Source organism: Pan troglodytes, chromosome X (assembly GCF_028858775.2).
Source record: "Pan troglodytes isolate AG18354 chromosome X, NHGRI_mPanTro3-v2.0_pri, whole genome shotgun sequence".
Classification (NCBI taxonomy): Eukaryota; Metazoa; Chordata; class Mammalia; order Primates; family Hominidae; genus Pan; species Pan troglodytes.
The window spans coordinates 36,616,338-36,639,672 of record NC_072421.2 but is presented as its reverse complement, the minus strand read 5'-3'; the positions used below and the strand labels follow the sequence as shown (position 1 = coordinate 36,639,672).

Sequence of the window (23,335 nt, the reverse complement as noted above, 5' to 3'; positions counted from 1 at the left end):
CAAAGTACATAAAGAATACTCAAAGTTCAATTTAAGAAAATGAACTAATGAAAAAAGTTGGTGAAATATTTGAAAAGACACTTCAGAAAAGAAGCTATGCAAATTACACATTAGCACATGGAAAGATGTTTCATACTAAGGAAATGCAAATTGAAACCATATGAGATATCACTTCACACCTATCACAATTGCTTAAACAAAAATAACATGTGAACACGTAAAACACATACATTGCTGATGAGAATGCAAAATTTTATAGTTACTTTGAAAAACAAGTTTCTTCATTATTACAAAGTTAACTATATATTTCACATAAAGCTCAGGACTCCCAAATTTAGGTGTTTACCCAAGAGAAGTGAAACTTATTCATACAACTTATTCATTATTGCCAAAAACTGAAAATAATCCAAATGCTCTCCAAATGGTGAATGAATAACAAACTTACTTTTCAACAATAAAAGAATGAACTACTGTTGCATACAATAATGTGGATGAATTTCAAATTTATTATGCTAAGTGAGAGAAGTCAGACTGAAAACCTCATGATTACCTTATGAATACCTTATGATTTCACTTATATGACATTCTATAAAAGGCAAAATTATGGGGTCAAATTCAGATTAGTGTTTGCCATGGACTAGAGGTGGAGGAGGGGATGAATACTAGGTCTTAATTCATTCTTTTTAACTATGTTTTTGTACCCATTAACCATCGATACCTCCCCCTCATTCACCTAGTACCCTTCACAGCCTATAGTAATACACACAAGAAAATGTACAGAAGGTGAGGCAACTGTTCTCTATATTGATTTTGTTATTTTTTGCCCAATTGTATACATTTGTTAATTGTTCATATATCTGAAAGAGACTTTTAGTTTATGCACATTTTTTAAAAAGTTAAAGCGAATTCCTTGGCTGTGATTTTTATACATCTGGATTCAAAACCCGAAATGGACTGACAATATCGGCACCCAGGCAGGTGAATCATAAAACAATTAACACTCAGAGCTACAAAATATATTTGCAATTATATAGTGCTAGCCCCTCATTTTGAAAAAAAGAATATGTGGTCCAGTCTAGATGAAAACACAGAGTCTGCATCAAAGAGAAAAGAAAGAGTCGATCTTCATGTTTGGGGGCTGTATCAAAACTGAAAAGGTTGGCTTCAGCCAAATGGTAAACAGGCAGCTCCAAATGTCCATGGCCCCACAGAAACGTCAAAAACATGTAAAAACTGTCAGGAACCGTGTTGTCAGAACTGGAAAAAAGTCAAAAGTTTACAGCAATCAAGTGAACACTGAATCAAAAAAAAAAGACAACTTAAAAATAGTAGGAAAGCTTTGTGGCACTTTTACTTGCCCTTGTGCCACTCCCTCTGACTCAGCAGTTGTCTTGAGGCTAGCAGACTTCATTCCCCAGTGCAAGACCCTGGGACCTGTTTTCTTTATTTTTTTAACTTAATTTAATTTTGTATTTAAGTTCCAGGATACATGTGCAGAATGTGCAGATTTGTTACATAGGTATACTTGTGCCATGGTGGTTTGCTGCACCTAACAACCCGTCATCTAGGTTTTAAGCCCCGCATGCATTAGGTATTTGTCCTAATGTTCTCCCTCCCCATGCCCTCCAACCACCAACAGGCCCCACTGTGTGTTGTCCCCCTCCCTGTGTCCATGTGTTCTCATTGTTCAACTCCCACTTATTAGTGAGAACATGTGGTGCTTGTTTTCCGTTCCTGTGTTAGTTTGCTGAGGATGATGGCTTCCAGCTTCATCCGTGTCCCTGCAAAGGGCATGCTCTCATCCTTTTTTATGGCTGCATAGTATTCCATGGTGTATATGTGTCACGTTTTCTTTATCCAGTCTATCATTCATGGGCATTTGGGTTGTTCCGAGTCTTTGCTATTGTAAATAGTGCTGCAATAAACATATGTGTGCATGTGTCTTTATAGTGGAAAGATTTATAATCCTTTGGGTATATGCCCAGTAATGGAATTGCTGGGTCAAATGGTATTTCTGGTTCTAGATCCTTGAGAAATCGTCACACTGTCTTCTACAATGGTTGAACTAATTTACACTCCCACCAACAGTGTAAAAGCATTCCTATTTCTCCACAGCCTCACCAGCATCTATTGTTTCCTGACTTTTTAATAATTGCCATTCTGACTGGCATCAGATAGTATCTCATTGTAATTTTGATTTGCATTTCTCTACTGACCAGTGATGATGATGTTTTTTTAATGCTTGCTGGCCACATAAATGTCTTAAGTGTCTGTTCATATCTTTTGATGGATTAAAAACTTAAATGTAAAACCAAAAACCATAAAAACCCTAGAAGAAAACCTAGGCAATACCATTCGGGACACAGGCATGGGCAAAGCCTTCATGACTAAAACACCAAAAGCGATTGCAACAAAAGCCAAAATTGAAGCGATTGCAACAAAAGCCAAAATTGATAAATGGAATCTAATTAAATTAGAGAGCTTCTGCACAGCAAATAAACTAGCATCAGAGTGAACAGGCAACCTACAATATGGGAGAAAATTTTTGCAATCTACCCATCTGACAAAGGTCTAATACCCACAATCTACAAGGAACTTAAATAAAGATACCTGGTTTTTGATGAAACAAAACAGACTTCATTCAGAAATTACTGTGTTTATCTCTTCTAACCTTCCTGGGGGTACAGGAAGGACTGATGCAATGTGCTTGCCATGTTTTGCCTATCTTTGAACTCACTCAAGGCAGAAAAGCAGTGAAATTGTTAAAAAATATTGTAAGATAAACAAAAAACCCAAAGCCACCTGACAGAATATTATGGTTGAGACATGCAAACGCTACCTAAAGTCTGGAAATAAAAGTAGGGGAGCTTTTGGAGAAATTAAGGCATTTAAAAGTGCCCTGGAGAATTTAGAAAGCATCAAGGACACTCAGAGTAGGACATGTGCTCAGAAAATACCTGAGAAGATGCTAAACTTTCATCTTTGTCTGACTCTAGGCTAAGTGCAAGCGGTAAATAAAAACTAAGAAATTGTTGTAAACAACCTCGCTAACTGCTGAAGAAGTGCCTCAGGACACTCTATCCAAAAAGACTATGATAGGTGTTTTTGTTTATGTGTCTGATTATTTTAGTTCCTGGCATTCAAGGAAATATATCTCAAAACACTACTCAACACCAGCTAAAGGAACAGACACTTCAGTGACCATGCATAGCAAAGAATGTATTCTTTGCAATAATAGTTTTGAAAAGTCAATAAACAAATGGATGACTACAGCCTTCAATAAGCAAGAAGAGTAAACCCAGAGAAAGGAGGATAATCTGATGTACAGAGTTACCATATTATAATATTCAAATGTCCAGTATTCAATAACCAACATAACAAAACAAAGATTATGAAGAAATCCCAGCCATAGGACTTACTAGAAAAAGACTTTAAAGCCACTGTCTTAAATACATTCGTAGAACTAAAGGAAACCATAGAAAAGAACAAAAGAATATCATGAAAATAATGTATACACGAAACGAGAATATCAACAGAGAAATCATAACAATCAATAAAACAAAAAGTTGGTTGTTTAAAAATATTATAAAAATGACAAAACACTTTGGGAGGCCAAGATGGTTGGATCACGAGGTCAGGAGACCGAGACCATCCTGGTTAACACAGTGAAACCCCATCTCTACTAAAAATACAAAAAAATTAGCCAGGCATGGTGGCGGGTGCCTGTAGTCCCAGCTACTCGGGAGGCTGAGGTGGCAGAATGGTGTGAACCCGGGAGGCGGAGCTTGCAGTGAGCCGAGATCATGCCACTGCACTCCAGCCTGGGCAACAGAGCGAGACTCTGTCTCAAAAAAAAAAAAAAAAGACAAAACTTTAAACTAGTCTGACAGTAAACAAATGAGAGGAGACATGAATAACTAAAATAAAAGATGAGATCATGGACATTACTATCAACCATATAAAAAAGGGTTAATTCAAAGAGAATACCATTCTTATGGCTCAAGATCCAAATCTCAATTTTGAAAATAAAATTATAAATTACATAATTTATTAGAAATTTAAATTGATAAAAATAAAATTGATCTATACTAAAGCTGAAAATGCTACAGAAGTAATATCACTGCTAAAATATTTATATATGTATGAGAAAATTATTATTGCATTTCAAGTTACATTACAGATAATTTAAAATAAAAAATTCATTTTTTCTAATGACATGTTTTTAAACTTTGTGTTGATTTTTTTTTTTACCAAAACCTTACATTATTTATGTTTAAAAAATATTAAGATGGTCGACCCTGTTACTCCATGGTACCTTGGTAAACTTCTAGAGGTGGGAGGTAGAAAACAGGCAAGAATGTGAATATTTTAAATGTGAACAGGGAAGAATAATAGTACTTCTCACATGCCAAAACCTCCAAGGTCATGACAACAAGCATTGATGGGTTCAGAGGTACATATATCTAGTGCTGTGCTATACTCATAAACTCAGTGCTGACAATCTAAACAGTTTTAAATAAAATGAAGAGCTGAATATTATAAAGTGCATATGTTCAGCTCTAGTCATTCACATTGCCCTAATAGGCAAAACACTTGGGTTTCTATTTTTATTTAACTTTAACTGGCCGTACCACTGCCAATTCCATTTTCTGTCATAGAATCTTATGTACAGTCCATTCTTATAACCAAATTATAGAAGCCTAAAATACTGCTCATATGTTATTTTCCTGGAGGTTTCAACTCTTTTGTCAAAACAGCAAGCAACTCATTCCCATGATAATCTATTTCTGCAGTGGCACTAGCTTGCAGACATCAAGGAATAAATTGCATAAAGACGTAGTATTTCATGTTCAAATACAACCTGTTTTGATATTTCATAGATAAGAAAAAACAACAACAAGTTTGCTTGATCTTATTTCCCTGGAATCTTAGCATTTAATCATCAGCAGCTGGTTATATTTTGTGTCTCATTTTTATTTTTCCACTTCTGGTTCATCTGCTTTTTTTCTTAATTTGATTATTAATATCACACATATTATAATATTACTATTATTTTAGGCTATTATTTTATTTTTAAGGCTTTTTTATATATTAATAATATGGACTCATATTTTAAAGTCAAATACTGCCAAAGAGTATGTTTCCCAAACTGTCATCTTCATCTGATTGCTGGATGGACATTAGTCTTTAACAGAAGCTGAGGGGACTGGAAATGTGAAGAAAAGGAAAATTATAATGATAGGACCCATCTTTTCTTTCAATGTGTCACTTAGTTTCTTCCACATCAATAGAAATGTGAAGAAAAAGGAAGTGTGAGGCCAGGGTTCTGGATAAACCTCCATTTGGATACTGAAATCACTCAGAAAATGAGATGAGTAGGGTACCGGATATACTATGAGTCTAGCTGGCAGTGACCAGGAGCATGTCTGGAGATGACTATTCACAAGAGACCACTCACCAGAGATTTCACAGAGGGGAACTGGCAAAGTCACACAATACAAAGTTCAAAGAAGCAGGCTTTTTAAAATTATTTATTTTATTTATTTATTTATTTTTTTCTTTTGAGACAGAGTCTCACTCTGTCACTCAGGCTAGAGTGCAGTGGTGTGATCTCGGCTCACTGCAGCCTCCTCCTCCTGGGTTCAAGCGATTCTCCTGCCTCAGCCTCCCTAGTAGCTGAGATTACAGGTGAGCATCACCATGCCCGGCTATTTTTTGTATTTTTAGTAGAGACAGGGTTTCACCATGTTGGCCAGGCTAGTCTGGAACTCCTGACCTCAGGTAATCTGCCCACCTCGACCTCCCAAAGTGCTAGGATTACAGGCATGAGCCACCATACCCAGCCAGGAGCAGGCATTTTTTAACAGATAAGGACCCTCTAGAAAAATCACCCCAGGGAACAAGGCCTCCAGAAAGGATCACTTCTAGACCCACAGCAAGATTCATAGGAAATGCTATTTTAAAAAACAGTGCTATTGAGATAGCCAGGTTCCCAATGAGAAGAAATCATGAGGAAAAAAGAAGCCCAGAAAAAATACAGAGGACTTATAGAAGCGTAGGGACACTAGAGGGCAGAGAAAAAGGGAAGGGAAGCTAAGTGTGAGGGGAATCAGAGCTGACAGGGAAGAGAAGCTATTCACAGGATGCTCCAATTTTGGAGAATGATTGAAATAAAGAGGAATCTGAGTCATGATGAATTGAGTCGACAGTTACTGGGGCTTGAGTCTTCACTGTCTGTCTTTGAGTCTAGTGCTGGGTCCCAAAGTTAGGGATGATAGGAGTGGAAAGCTGAAGTTATGGGACAGGTTTAACACAGGACCAGACTGAGGGCTCTATTTTAAAATGTCTGATGCTGTCTTTGTTGATGATTGTTGGTGACTGTCAATGATAATGACGGTTGGTAATTATCGAGATAATTCAATGTACTCATCTCAGCCCTTAACTGTCTTTTTTAAGTATGAAGCCTTTCTCCCTCCTGAAAGATACAATTTTTCTAAAACTGCGTGGTGAATTCACAAGGCTAAGGGTTAATCCCTGCCTTCTCTGATTATCAAGTAGGTATAGGTGAAAAGTCATACTGGACTTGTCTTCTCTTAACTGACATCTTCATACACAATTTGCATAAAATATGTTTGTATCCAAAGTAGGTCTATAATTACACAGAATGCCAAATTAGGAGGTTCCATGATTCCTTTGCCCATGGAAGTCTTCTCCCTTCAACAAAACTGCAAGAATACAAGACTTATCTTTTACACAGAAACTAAATGACACATTGAAAGAAAAGACGAGCCCTATCATTATAAAATCACTGAGGTATTCAATGAGGAAGGAAAACTTTGAACGTTTTGTGATGTGTGATATTTTAAGCGATTTCCCAGATGTTGTCATTCAAAGACAGGAATACCTCAAATTGAAAAGGATATTCTAATGAAGTCAGATTTCAGTACCCAGTCCAGTGTTGGTAGACAGACATGTTTATGAATTGAAAAGGAGCAGGTGTCATTCAAATGTCCTTTCCTTTAATCCTTGAGGAATTATTCTTAGCTTCCCGTAAGAATGATTGTAAATCTAGAATAACCGTTATGAAAGGTTTACACAAGGTTCTGCATATCCTTAAATCGCAGATCAAGGCTAGTGGGAAAAATAAAAAGCATGAACAATTCTCCCTCACATTCAAAAACTGCAGGGAAAATACAGAGCAAAAAAGATGAAAGTTGCAAAGAGCTGCAGAGTACCTAAGGCACTGAAGATGAACCAGCCTGTGCTTCAGGGCAGAACCTGGGTCATAGCAGCAGGAAAAATAGGAGTAATAATAGGGAAAGATCTATACTAGTGCTGTCCAGTGAAACTCTGTCATGAAGAAAATGCTCTGCATTGTACAATAGCCACGTGTGAATCTACAGAATGAGAAATGTAGGTATTGTGATAAAGAAACAACATTTCTGTTGGGCTTAATTTTAATAAATTTAAGCTTTAATTCAAATAGCCATATGTAGGTAGTGACTACCATATAGGAAGTACAATTCTATATATTGACCAAGAAGACACGTTAGTAGCCCACAAGAAAAGGAGGAGCTTGAGTGACTTACAGAAAATAAACAAATCCATTTGAAAATGCCAAATACAACTGCATTTGACTACTAGCACTTCAGGTTGTGCTCAAACCTGGTGCAGTGTAGGAAAGGAAGGTTTACAACTAACAATAAATCAATCATGTATTGTTGATTTCACATTTTCCTGCTACATAGGTCAACCAAGAGAGCATCAATTTGCTATTTACATTTTGACACATGCACAAAGATGGACAACTTACACCTAGCAATAAATATAGCGGAGGACATTTGAAATGACTGGAAACCAGATAATCAATCTGCCTTACTGGCACAGATTTATAGAATAAATTCTCAAAGGGTGTGCTGTCTCTGCAGGAGTTTATATGTTCTTCTCATTGTTGAAGTGAATTACACTCCAATACACTAAGTAAATCTTCTTTTAAAATACCCAGTTAACGTAGAATGATTCAGAATCTAAGCAAAGTGTGGCACTTCACAGAAATTTAAATATATATAATTAATTTTAATTTTATGATCAATTTCTAGAATCCTAAACATTAAGAAATACTTAGAGCTTTTTAAATTGCTGACAGTGTTGGTGAACTATTGTCTAAATATATTATATATAATACATTCTCCAAAAAAGTCATGTAAGATACTTAAATTGCATTATAGATTTTTCTAATTTTCAATGATCCTTAAGTAAAATGTTTTATATACATTTCAATTATATGAAAATATAAAATCACAATATCGACTTATTAGAAAAATACATAAACTTGGCCTTAAAATAATTTTTAAAAATCTATAAATTACTGCAGAACATTTAGGTTTTTTCTTGTTGAAAGTGTGTGTGTGTGTATGTGTGTGTGTATGTCTGCATACTTCTATGTACATGTGAGATATAAACATTATATAGGTGAATGACATACCTTAATTTATCAGAATACTAACTTGTGAGAAAAGAATTACTTAGTTTCTTTTTATTTAGAGGGTTTTTAAAAATCATAATAATAAGAATACATATTTGAAAAAATAATCTTACAAAGTTTATTTTTAAAATAATGAGCATTCCCCTCATTTCACCATTGCACACATGTGCACACACACAAACATACACATACACATCCAGATGGAATCATTAGTTGTTTTATACTTACTGCAACATAGTTAAATAACCTACATAGAGTGTCATGAAACAAGCTGCAATAAATTTAAAGTGATTTAAATGAATTAATGTGTGTTCTCTAACTATAAGGGAATTATATTAGAAATCAATAAGATAAACAAACTAGGTAAATGCACAAATATGTGGAAATTAAACGAGACACACCAAATAACTAATAGGTGAAAAATAAATTATGTGGGAAATTGCAAAATATTTTGAAGAGTAAAAATGAAAATAAAACATATCAAAACTTTTGGGGTAAATGTAAAACAGTATTTAGAGGAAAGTATGTAGCCATAAAACCTATATTTAAAAAGTGAAATATCTCAAATCAATGCCCTAACATTTCACACTTAAAAATAAGAATAGAAGATCAAATCAAACAGAAAAAAATGAATAATAAAGATAAAGTGGAAATGAATGAAATAAAGAATCAAAAATAATACAGCAAATCAGAAATACCAAAAGTTGGATCTTGAAAATATCAAAACAGACAAAACTTTAGATATGCTGACCAAGATAAAAAGAGAGATAGCTCAATTTTATAAAATCAGGAATGAAAGAATGAACTAAATTATTACCTACCTTACAGAAATAAAAAAAAACCCATTAACACATATATATCAATAAATTAGGTAACTTAAATGAAATTTCTCAAGAAGAAACAGAACATTTTATAAATACAGACCTATAACAGCAAACAGATTACATTAATAATTTTTTTACAGTTCTAACAACTGTATTGAGATATATTTCACCAAAAGGGTACAATTCAATGGTTTTTAGTAAATTTACAGAATTGTGCAATCATCACCATAATTAAGTTTTAGAATGTTTCCATCAACCCCAAGAGCTTCTTCATGACAATTTGCCTAACTCCAGGTAACCACTGATCTACTCTATAGATTGTCTCTTTTGGAAATCTCACATAAATGGAATCATACAAAATGTACTCTCTTTTATCTAGTTGCATTCACTTAAAATAACATTTTTGTGGTTTATTCATCTAGCAGGACATATTAGCAATTTGTTCCTTTATACTGCCAAATAATATTATAGTGTATGGATATACCACATTGTGTTCATTTACCAGGTGATGGACATTTGGGTTGTTTCTACTTTTAAGCTATTGTGAATAATGCTGCTATGAGCATTCACATAAAAGTCTTTGTATGGACATGAATACACATTTCCCTTCTTTTGGGAAGAAATACACCTCCCTGGTTAGCAATATTCTTAGATATTTTATTCTTATGTAGCAATTGTGAATTAAATTGCGTTCCTGATTTGGCTCTTGGCTTGGTCGTTGGTGTATAAAAATTCTAGTGGTTTTTGGTCTGGTGCAGTGGCTCACGCCTGTAATCCCAGCATTTTGGGACGCCATGGTTGGCAGATTACCTGAGGTCAGGAATTCGAGACCAGCCTGGCTAATATAGCAAAACCCCATCTCTACTAAAAAAATATACAAAAATTAGCCGGGCGTGGTGGCACATGCCTGTACTCCCAGCTACTCGGGAAGCTGAGGTAGGAGAATCACTTGAATCGGGGAGGTGGAGGTTGCAGTGAGCTGAGACCGCACCACTGCACTCCAACCTGGGTGACAGAGTGAGGCTCCATCTTAAAAAAAAAAAAAAAAAAAAAAAAGAAAGAAATGCTAGTGATTTGTACCCTGATTTTGTATCCTCCAGCTTTGCTAAAGTTGTTTATCAGCTTAAGGAGCTTTTGGGCTGAGACTATGGGATTTTCTATATATAGAATCATGTCGTCTGAAAACAGGGATAATTTGACTTCCTATTTAGATGCCCTTTATTTTTTTCTCTTGCCTGATTGCTCTGGCCAGGACTTATAATACTAAGTTGAATAGGAGTAGTGAGAGAGAGCATCCTTGTCTTTGCTGGTTGTCAAGGGTCACACTTCCAACTTTTGCCCATTCAGTATGATGTTGGCTGTGGGTTTGTCATAGATGGCTCTTATTATTTTGAGGTGTGTTCCTTCAATACCTAGTTTAAAATTAATATTTTTTTAAAAAAATGCTGAGGACTAGATGACTTCAATGATGAATTATAAGACTAATTTAAATAATTAATTCAATCCTTCACAAATTCTGCCAAAATAGAAGTGGAGACACCACTCTATAATTCATTCTAAGAAGCCAATATTAGCCTGATATTCAAAACAAAGGTATCAGAAGAAAAAAAACAATAAGGCTAACAAAATACAGACCAATGTTCCTTACAAGTATAGATGCAAAAGCCTTCATCAAAGTACTAGGGAATTGGATTCAGCAATATATAAAAAGAATTATATCTTATGATCTAGTGAGATTTATTCCACAATGCAAGGTTGGTTTAACATTAAAAAAATCAATCAATATAATATACTATATTAATATAATAAAGGATAAAAACGTGACCATCAAAGTGGATAATAAAATTAACAAAATCCAGGTCTTTCAAAATCAAAATACTCAATAAACTATAAAAGGAAACTTCCTCAACCTAATAAAGGAAATTTTTTAAAAAAGATAACTGTTGCTAACCTTATATTTAAAGGTGTAAGATACATGCTTTCAGGAACAAGACAAATATGTTTTTCTATTCAACATTATCTTATCTCAACTGAAGTACTGAACTTCAAAATAGCAAAATTAATCTTTATCATTTTCTAATATTCAAACTCATCCTCAAACTTTATTTTTTCCATCTGAAAGCCAAATAACAGCTTACATTGTTCCTGAAATAAAATTTAATCTCAGTAAAAATAATGTTACCAAAAATTAGATTATTAAAGATAGCATTTAGTAGCATTCAATACAATTTTATTGTGTTATTAGTTATTTTCTCTTAATTCTAATCTATACCTATTGAGCAGAATCAATTTAGTTATGTTGGTGTATTAAAAAGAAGTTTTGACATAAGAATCTTATACTCTGATTGCCACATAGAAGTTTGATTCTTGCTTGGAAGGATACACTAATATGCAGTTTTTTGTTTGTTTGTTTGTTGGTTGGTTGGTTGGTTTTTTGAGATGAAATCTCGCTCTTGTTGCCCAGGCTGGAGTGCAACGGCGCGATCTTGGCTCATTGCAACCTCTGCCTCCCGGGTTCAAGCGATTCTCCTGCCTCAGCCTCTTGAGTAGCTGGGATTACAGGCGCCTGCCACCACGCTAATTTTTGTACTTTTAGTAGAGATGGGGTTTTGCCATGTTGGTCAGGCTGGTCTCAAACTCCTGACCTCAGGTGATCCGCTGGCATCGGCCTCCCAAAGTGCTGGGATTACAGGGCTATATGCACTTTCATATCATGCGTAGAGAGAAGCTCTCTCCTTGGGCACTTCTGTTAGAGAATCTGTGAAGCAAAAGCCTGCTAGAGTTGGCTCCTGAAACCTGACCAGTGGTCTCCCTTCCTTCTGGGCACATTTCAGAATAGGTTTTTTGTCTGTTTGTTTGCTCTTGTTTTTAAATCACTAAACATCAAGGGGTACAATATAAAAGGAGCCAATATCATAGCAACTCCTCTTAAATCTTCACAATATGTCTTTGACAATTTCAGGTAGTGGTTCACAGAGCATACACCACTCAAATATAAGTACAAAGCACCAACTGCCTGGAATATAACTTTCCTCTCCTTCAAAATGTGTAATATCTTGAATTTTCTAGATAGTATAACAAAGACCACACAATCATAGGTCCCCTGTACATGCCCTCCACTCCTCTTGAGGCACTCTGCAGCATGAGCCAAACCCTCCAGCAATCGTTTTACTGAATTAAGGTATACCCAGGCATGCTTACAAGTCAGAAAGAAAAACCCTCCACAGATAGATCTTGGGTGATCTTTAATAGGTTATTGGTTCGGAATACCCATAACTGCAGTAATATGAGGAATAGAAAACTGAACTTACTTCTTTGGGAGAAAATGTTATGCTACATTCCAGAGATGTATTTTCCTCTAATTCCAAAGAATATATATAAGGAACTGCAGGGTCTTTAAATTCTTCTGTAAGAGGTGAAAAAGTACATATATTCATAACAATCAAAAATCAATTTCTAAAATATTTGTGCAGGGCTATGTGAAGATGCTCAGTAAAGAATTGTTCTAAATACCAAGATTCTAATTAGCAAAATTGATATCTATACATGGAACAAATATACATTCAATTGGCAAAACAGTGACAGTAAACTCATTAAAAAATAACTCCAAAGTTCAAGAAGCATGTTATAGTCATACTCAGATGAATATAAATAGGAATAAAGGGCAAGGTCAAGTAATTAACTAAATCTTAGGTCCCGGAACAGCTAGGAGACTCCCTTTCCAGTGAAAATTGATCAGGGAAGAGTCAGATCTCCTTTGATGTCTCAAAGAGTCCGTAAGTAATACAAATGCATATCCATTACCTCACTGATATACTTACTTTTCACTTTTTGAGGATATGTAAGATGTCTTACTTATTTTTATGGACTCAAACGCTACTATCTTGCCTGTAATTGGGATTCAACAAATATTTAATGAATAATAAATGACTAAACCAATGATTAGGAAACCTTCTGTAAGAATCCAGATAGTAAATATTTTAAGCTTTGTGAGACATATGGTTCCTATCACAGCTTTTCAACTCTGCCAGTATAGCATAAAAGCAGCCATAAGCATTATACAAACAAATGGGTCTGTGCGTGTTCTAATAAAACCTTATTTATAAAAACAGGTGATGGCTCATATTTGGCTCATAGGTCTTATTTTAACAACCTATGGAGTAAACTTACAAAAATGCGTATTTTCTTTAAATCTAATTTAACATCAAGATATCTAATACATGAGTAAACATATAGAGATAGCTCCCCAAAGACATTTATCTAAAATTATTGAGCAATTAAAACAAGCAATTCATAATTTTATGTTCATTTAAGGCATATACTTATATATAACATACTTAGCATATTTAACACACTAATAAGAACGGTTACGTTTCATGTATTACCAAAGTGTTTTGATATTAATAATGATGTATTTCTACAAATAAAACCATGATGAGTTACAGAGTGTAAGAAAAACATGCAGTGGTCATTAAAAACATTTAAGAAGAACTTCCCTTGATTGAATTAGTTTTAGAAATTATACCACAGGGCAATTTAAAACTGTTTTCCTTTTACAATAATACCATTATATACAAAATATATACCTGATTTGTCTTTAAGATCCATTGAAAAATCCGGAAAGTCTTTTAGATTAAACTCCACTCTGGCACGTGTTATACCTTTGTTTTTTATTACAAATGGAATAATCTGGGTACCACCAATATAGGCGCCACTGAAATTAAATACATCCTAAAATTTAAAAAATAAAAATAATTAGAAAACAGAATAATAGTTTATGAAAATGTAAACTAAAACTTGCAATATTACATTTATCAAGGAAATTATTAACTACAAAGCAGAACCCTATAAAAATTTGTCACATTTTCCTTCCTCTCCCCCACCTCCTCTATGCCTCCTACATGTAATAAGTTAATAAATCCTATTAATTCTTCCCCTTTCTTCACCTCTTGTCCATATTGTAACTGTATGAAATTAGTAAATCATCACTTTTCATTTAGTTTCTAGCTTTTACTTTTCTCAAACTCTCCCCTTCATAATGAAGCCATATTTAAACTAATTAAGAATTTGATCATATCACTTCTTGTTTTAAAATTTGATGGTTTCTCACGATCTACAGGACCATGTCCAAGCTCATTAGCAGGGCTCATAAAGTTCACCATGGTCTTCTGCTGCCTCATGTTCCAGCTTCAACTAGCTCCACTCTATTAAGTGATAACTTAATATTTCAGCAAGCTGTATGACTTGGTATTTCCAACCAACACCTGATGCTTCACCCTTCTGTGTCTTCACCCTTTTGGTGCCCCTTCTATCAGGAAAGCCTTTCTGTAACTTGCAATTGCCTAATAAAATATTACACATCCTTCAAACCCCAGACGGATAAACCACAATTAATCATGCTGTGCTCAGGACCAACTCTGTTTCTTTTATTTACTTATATTATGATATCACGTAACTTATTTATGTATTTATTTACTTATCTGTCTCTTCTACTGGACCTTAGCGTGATTCATTTTTGTATCCCTAGCACCTATCCAACATCTACCTTAAATAAACAAGGAATGTTTATTAAGTGTATCTGAGCTGTAGCTCACACACAAGGCATGTGCTTATATCACAAAACTCTTTAGAATTCCTCCTTGTAGTAGAGTTACTAAAATACCATGGAGTTTCTTAGTGATAGAATTACATACAACATTTAAAGGAGATCGAGACAACAGCATCCTAATATTGAGGAGAATTCCGTATGAAAGTAGACTGGCTACTATTTGTTTCATTTAAAATGTCAACGCAGTTGTATATGTAAAATTTGTAAAATCCAAAATGGAAAATGAAAGTTTGATGTTTTGTATATGTAAAAATAATCACTCTTGTTATCCCATTCAAATGAGCATATATGCAAATGAGCATTGTATATGTGCTCATTTGAGTAAAATGTCCTAATTGTTATTAAGACACATAGTCAATGCCTTAGCCATTACTGTATAGTTAATAAATGTATAGCTAAAAATATCTAGTGATGTGTGAATATTATTTTTTAAAGTCAGCTATGTCTAAAATGCTATAAAATAAGGGAATATTGATAAAATATATTAAAGTCCTATAAATTATTCAGTTGTACCATAACATGCAAAGCATGCCCAAAATGACTTTAGGATGAGAAAAGAAAGTGATAAAAGACTCAATATTATCTAATATTTTTCAAGGAAGGATGCCATAGTAATGCAAAAAACACTGTGGATACTACAGAGTTTAACCTCCAGGAATCACCACAGCCTTGGACAAGCTAACTTAGTATTTGTCAGTCTACCTGGACTTATGCCTTCACCACTGAATAAAGAAAGGTTATAAAAGTATAAGTTAAAGCCATACACTGGAATTTTGGTGATGCCATTTAAATGCAGACTAGCAGTGAGCCCCCTACCTGAGGCAGCAAGCTGACCTCTTTATCATCAATTTCTGCTCAATTTAGCTCCACACCAGTATGGTGGTAGATGTTAACAGTACTAGTGGGAGAAAAAACAAAAGTACAAATAGCCCCAAAATAATATGACAACTGCTCTGATGGTGATGTTCCCAGGGTATAAGATTTCTGTAATACCTTATAAATGTCACAATGAGGGGGCCCTACTTTGAAGAATCAAGGAAAGTTTCTTTGAATAGGTAAGTCCAGATCTAAACACTAAAGCGCTGGCAAGAACAACAACAAAAAAGTGGTGTATGTGTTTGTCTGTGTGTGTGCACTCTATCAATTATAGAACAAAATTTTTTCAGGGTACATACAATAATGCAAAAATAAATGTGATTCTAGTTCAGAAAATGAAAATCAATACCACAGTGAGGTATCATTTTATACTCAATAGATTGGCAAAATTTAAATCTGACAATATAACTTGTAGAATAATAGAATTTGAAGCAATGGAAATTAGAGAGGACATTTTAGGAATAGTCTTGTGAAGTTAAACACACTCATAACTCTATGTCTCAATAACTCCATTCCTAGAGAACCTCTTGTATGTGTACCTCAGAAGATAAGCATATAAATGTTCACAGCTACAGTTTTTGTGTTTAAAAAAAACCCAGAAATACCTATTGGGATGAACAACTGAATGATCATGTAAATTATAGTATGTATACACAAATAACTATTATGCAGTATGACAATGATTAACATACCATTACACCCAATTTAGGTGAATGTTGAAAACACAATATTTAAGTAAAAGTAACTCACCAAAGGCTACAAATAGTACATCTTTGTTATAAAGCTCAAAAACAAACAAACTAAATAATCAACAATGAAAGCATTCATATTCATATTTATGTGGTGTCATTTTAGGCAAGTGGTTATCTCTTATAAGGGACAGGACCATAATGAAGATGATTTTAATGGTACTGGTAGTGTTCTGATCCTTACATTCAGTGGTAAATTCTTAAACCTTCATTCAATATTCTGTTTCAACACTTACATTTATATGACATATATTAATTTTTATTAATTTTTAACTTTGTATATAGTAATTTTTAAAAATTATACATTGGAAAATATTTTTAACATAAATGGGCTAACTAGAAACACATAACAAATAAAAATCACCACACTCAGAGTTTCATCACACAAATAAGTAACATACTCACAGGATTGATTTCTACATCAGCAATTTCAGCAGATCCACCAATCCTAAGGTCTATAACATTCGCATGACGAATAGAAACCTTATTTAGGAGAAATAAAAACTTTGTAGAAACCACATTAAAATATAATCATAAGTTGCTGAAGTATTACCCGGCACTTATATAACTTTTTTCATTTAAATAATAGTAACATATTATAAATGCACAAGATTTTTTCTGGTAATTGTCATCACATTTCTTGTTTTGCAGAATTGATACTCCTAAGAAAAGTGAGTGTTTGACCCCTTAGAACCACCATAAATGTGATTAGCTGATGGTTTGTGAATTTGAACGCAGAGCTCTACCTATTTGACTAAACTTTATTGCCACTCCTTGCAGTACAATTTTTATTTATCTAATTTCAAAGCATTATTCAAAATTTTTAAAAAACAACAGGAGAATGGTTGCAGTATATATCTTCCCCTAGAAAGATACAAATATGCACAACAACCATAATAGTAATGAGACTAACTAAAAATTGCTGTGTATATGGGTCAAGTACAGTGAAATCCTTTTTAGTGCTCAGTATTCTATTAGATAACGACTGTTAATACTCCTAATTTTAAACTGAGGAAACTGACTCTTGCAGAGGCCAAGTATTTTGTCTTTTTCATGAGATCACAAACTTGAAAGCAGCAGCAGCTAAACTAAGGGCTGCCTGAACATTTTATTGCTTTCAAGAAAATTAAAATAGCAAATTAAGAATTTAGTTGTATAATTCCTACAAAATAAGAACTATAGAGTATCTGAGCATATAGTTGCTCAAGCAAAGTCTCAGAAGTGTAAACCTATAATTCCTTGGAAACCCTGTCTGTATAAGCACAGGAAAGAGTCAAGGTCTAGATTTAAATTTAAATGTATATTATATCTAAGAAAGCAAAGCGAGTGTATTTCACTCTTCCACAATCACTGATACTGTTTATATGCAAAGAAACCACAAAATACCATTTTTCAGAATTACTGGGAAAATCAATATGCCAGCTAGATAGCCTTATTAAAGTAGCTATATTCATAATGCTATATGATTGCCACATTTTATTCAGAGTATATAATACATAAAAAACATATTTGACTAAAATCAAAAGAAGCATAACTTAATGCTTCAGAGAAAATTACAAATTGATGTGTTCTTCATTAATAAACCCCATACACAAGTCCCAACTCCCTATGGCTGCCTTTTACTCACCTCCCAATCATTCCTTATTCATCCAAAACTCCTGGCTGTCATAGCTTATTCACCACCCTAGACCACTGGTCTCTTGACATTTTCATCTCTAGAGACTTAAACTACACCCTGGACAACATCACTCCTCATAAATGCACAACCTCTGAAACCATAAATTCATTCATCTGTCTCATTTTTACAACTCCCTCTCTCCCTTGCGTTCTCACTCATTTTCAGAGAGAACAGTTCCTGGATGTCACATATCGAAGAGACTTTCAAGCCTGTGATGTGTATGTAATATTCTCCCAATCAACCCCAATTCACCTTTCTCCTCTATATTTTCCTTTATTCAGTTTCTTTCAACTTTTATCATTCCAACTTCTCAATTATATATTTGGTTCACTTACACACATCTGGACCCATAGAGCGACAGTAGAAACATTCTCTTTCATCTCTATGATGAATCGTTAGCCTTCAGACCAGTATATATATGTGGCTGCCTCTTTACTAGACATCTCTACAATCAAAAGATGCCTCCAATTCAAGCAAACATTTTCCTCTAAAAGGGTGTTACTCACACTCTGATCTCTTTCTCTCTAAATGTTGCCACCATCTGCCTCAATCTTGACATACCCATTTTATTTACATGGGACCCCTTTTCAATCACCAATCCCCACGTATTTATCAGTTTCTCACCAGTTTCTCTTGCCTGGACCTCTTCACCAGACTAATAACTCTGCATCCCATCTTTCTGGTCCCAGCTTACTGCTCTACCACCAAAGTGATCTCTAAAAAATGCAAATCTCATTGTGAAATCCCCGTAGTTAAAACTCCTACCTCTTAAAATGAAGCCTGGATTTCTTAATGTTGATAAGGCCCTGTATGATCTAAAACTTACATGGGTCATATAAGTACATTTTTTCCCACTATCATCCATTTGGTAGTATAATCTAGTCATGTTAATCTTTAAGTTTCTTATGTCTGCATTGCAGCTCTCTCTCTCACACAAGCCTTAACACATGCTAGCCTTGAATAACCTTTCCTCCTCTCCCCTTACACCCCACTACCATCCTTTTAATCTGGCTTATTCTTAACTTATTCTTAACTTCAGGTGTCTTTTAGATATACCTTCCCCTAGGGAGCTGTCTCTGATAATTTAAGACTGGGTTGTGTATCTCTCCTGTGTACTTCCTTAGCCTGCAACATTTCTTCATCACAATACTTATGATAGTGTATTCTAATTATTTATTGAGTTGTTTATATTACCCACCAGATTGTAGGCTCTTTGACATCAAAGACCCTGGTTATCTTGTTCATCATTGCATCCTTAACATTTACAAGAGATTAGTGCATAATGTGAATGTTGAATGAATGAATAAATGAGTCTCATTATACTATAATGTTAATAAAGGTAAGATTAGAAAAAAAACCCAGCAAAATCCTCTAAAATATAGTGAGAATTAAGTTTAGTAAAACCTACATTTTTGGTGGCCATTTTTTTTATTTTTCCCAGATATTGTGTTTAAAAGTATTCTACCCAAGTCTCAGATAACATATCATAATATATAATTTATAAACATTTTCAACACATTTATTTATGAAAATAAGATATCATTCTTAAGTGATTTGTTCAAGGGTTGGGGAAATCAGTTTTTATTATATTAAGTTACCTATTATTTACTCATGTATTGTTATGGTCTATTCAGGGATAACATGTAAGATATACTTAAAGTTATTCATTTTGATCTGATAACAGTGTATGTATTATTTTTAATGTGAGTAAATACAAACAGTTGATCATAAGATTGACCAAGAACACTCTAGTCTTTGAGTTTTACAATTAAATTTTACACATACCTGTCTTACATATTTTATTTATCACTTAGAGAAGTGCCTAATATCAGGGTAATATTTTTCTTTCTTTCTTTTTTTTTTTTTTTGAGACGGAGTCTCGCTCTGTTGCCCAGGCTGGAGTGCAGTGATGTGATCTCAGCTCACTGCAAGCTCCGCCTCCCAGGTTCATGCCATTCTCCTGCCTCAGCCTCCCGAGTAGCTGGGACTACAGGTGCCCACCACCACGCCCGGCTAATTTTTTGTATTTTTAGTAGAGATGGGGTTTCACCATGTTAGCCAAGATGGTCTCGATCTCCTGACCTTGTGATCCGCCTGCCTCAGCCTCCCAAAGTGCTGGGATTACAGGCGTGAGCCACCACACCTGGCCCAGGGTAATATTTTTCATTTACATAATTCCGAGAACATAAAGCAGTAAAACATTTTATGTGTGCTCTAAAATATAGATGTTAAAATCATATAGAAATTACATATAATTCATATTATTAAGACTATTTAGAATTAGCATTGCAAAATTGATTTTTTTTTCCTAATCTACCTAACTAATGCTTTGAAAAAAGCAACCCTCTTCTCTGTGGCTATCTAGGTTCGTCAAAACTCAGAAATGACAACTATCATTTCAATTTCATAAGAAAGTGCCTCATATTGATGGAAGGTATCCATTTCAACTTAGTAGAAATTTCCATTACCAACTTCATCAAAAATATTTTCTGCAAATCCTCTCCAAGTTCTGCTATCCAATTTTTCATTAGATGATAAAGCTAAGTGCTTTTTTAAATCTCCAAAAACTCTACTTCTTTAAAGCTAACTTAATTTCTAGAAAAATAATATACTTTTTGAAAATTGCTCTTTAATGTCATAACTTTAAATCCCATTCCCAATAGAAGAAAGAATTAAAACAAGTTTTCTAATAATAAACATGTGTACTCCATTTTGTAGCAGTATACCTACCATTATAGATAAGTTAAACAACCAACAAACCCACATAGACATATGTAAGGTGCAAAAACTCATATGTACGGACATACCTTTGCTCTTGTATCAAACTTTTCTGCCACAGTGGGTTTACAGGAGATATTGAGAACAGTTATTCCCCCAAATGGAACTATTCCTTGCGATGGAATAATATTAATGATAGGCAAAAGACTCTGACTACAAACCTGTAATTGAAAATTTGCAGAAATGATACATTATTCTTTAAAATTATAGTTTCAAAGCTTTCATAGGAAAGCTTCCATGCCACTACCTAGAGAGAAGATCTCCAGGCACAGGACATAAAATGATTTTGTAATAGTGTTTGAAAATACCAAAGGTACAAATAGTTTGGACTAAAACAAGAAACTGCAACCCTATCCAAGAAAACAGAACCTTTGGTAGTGACAACTTCCAATTCAAATAGGATGCTGAAGTTTATTATCTGGAGTGCTTTCAAGACAGCAAAATTTATAAAGATGATACTTCTGTTTGAGAAGATGACAACATTCTAGATACTACTTTTGAGAGTCTGTCTTTCCCTGATCCTAAAAACTCAAAATAATGTTAGTGAGGAGGTAGGATGATGAAGTAATCTCTTGTTTATTTCCTTGACAGAAAGCCTAATGTCTAAGATATCATTTTGATCTTCAGAAAACTTCTAAGTAACTTATCAATTATTTATTCTATGGATTTTCATAGGCCAATTTAAACCTATTTACCATGCTTTAAGCTAGAATAATTTAAAGGAAAAATGGCCAAGAGGTTTTTGGGACTAAAGGAATAAATAGACTATGTAGGTAAGAATTAATTCTAAAGAAGCAGAGTAGAAAAGATCATCCTCATTTTTCAGTTTTGCTAAAGACTTAATTTGGGCAGAAAAAAACACATTAATGTAAAGCTTGAATGGAAAATCTCAAATGCTAAACTCTATTACCGTTACTGGGAGGGGAAGCCGGTCTTACTACATTTTTCAATTAAAAAAAAAATCACCACTTTGCTCCTCTTTCCATTTAAATCAGGAGCAACAACCATAAACATACTCTCTCCAGAATGGCCTTGATCTAGCTCCCAGGTGCTACCATCATGGCCCTGATTACAGACTGAAATGAAAAGGAAAATCATATAACTAAATATGGAGTGTAACATTAATTAATAATGTATATTTTAAAACATAAACATCTATTTTTTCAATAAAACCAAATAACAGAAAGAATAAAAGGGAAAAGAGAAGAAACAGAGAGGCTAAGGAAGGTAGTGAGAAAAATTGTTCTTACAAGAAATTAAGAGGACAAACTAGATGAACTATACTCAGGTAAATTTCATGTGAAGTATCTAAAAATTAGCAAAAGTGAAGAATAAAGTATTAACTTCACAGCATTATGACCATGTCATCTGATCCAAATAAGAAATTACCAACATCCTATGTTACCTTGAAATAAGCATGGTTTTGTCCTACATTTTGAAGAATGGCTTTCCTCCAAGTTGTTAAACCTTGAGGGCAATTACTAAAGAGTATCCTTGGCTGCAAAAGTAAAACCTTGGTGCGACCAAGCTAATAACGAGAGGAGGAAAGAAAAAACACAATTGAATTAATGGTAAATAAAATACTTTGTTTAATTGTTTTGGTCACAAAAATAAAGTATTCTAATTTTGAATATATATTAACCAAAGATATAAATACTAAAAGAAAATAAAAATTATAATACTCCTATATTCTTTATTCAGTATGTTCTAACATGCAAAATAAATCACAAATCAGGACTTTATATGCTAGTTTTGATGAAAAAGTACCCAAGGTATAATAATTTTATTTTCCAAAATTTAAACTAAATCTGTGATAATCTAGTTAAGATGGGGTAATAACATCACAGGAGATATTTTATTTAGATATTTTGGCTGTAATAGTAACTAAATATTTAGATATTTAGAATTTAGATATTTAGATATTTTTAGGTAAAATATCTAGATACTGGTGGTAATCATAAATAATGGGGATAATAGTAATAATAATATTATTGTGTACCCAGTATTAACCAGATATATGATTAATTTTTACTTACATTTCCACTATGGTCTACTAGTCCAGAAAGTGCTCAGAGGGAAGCTAGACTATGCTTATGTTATCCATCTTTAAATACACAGAGCCTATATGGGGCCTAGTACAGTGTAGGGGCTCAATAAATAAATGTTAAATGAATGAATGGATGGTACTATCACATTTTACAGTGGAAGAAACCAAAATTTCGGGTGATTAAGTATTTTGTCTAAATCATACAATGATTACATAACATTCGCCAGCTCCACAAAACATGTATAAATATATTTCAACAAACATATGCAGTTTTTAATGTGTCAATCTTG

At 33.9% G+C, this 23,335-nt stretch overlaps 1 protein-coding gene across 1 annotated transcript in view; it reads right to left on the bottom strand.

Moving 5' to 3' along the window:
• Positions 1 to 23,335, bottom strand: part of CFAP47 (cilia and flagella associated protein 47) — a 463,486-nt gene that overhangs the window by 369,487 nt on the left and 70,664 nt on the right. The window contains exons 17-21 of the mRNA XM_054677051.2: positions 22,404 to 22,526; positions 21,028 to 21,159; positions 16,948 to 17,025; positions 13,896 to 14,040; positions 12,621 to 12,715 (exon numbers count right to left, since the gene is read on the bottom strand). Coding sequence (XP_054533026.1) covers positions 12,621 to 12,715; positions 13,896 to 14,040; positions 16,948 to 17,025; positions 21,028 to 21,159; positions 22,404 to 22,526 — 573 coding nt within the window. The remainder of the gene's footprint in view (positions 1 to 12,620; positions 12,716 to 13,895; positions 14,041 to 16,947; positions 17,026 to 21,027; positions 21,160 to 22,403; positions 22,527 to 23,335) is intronic.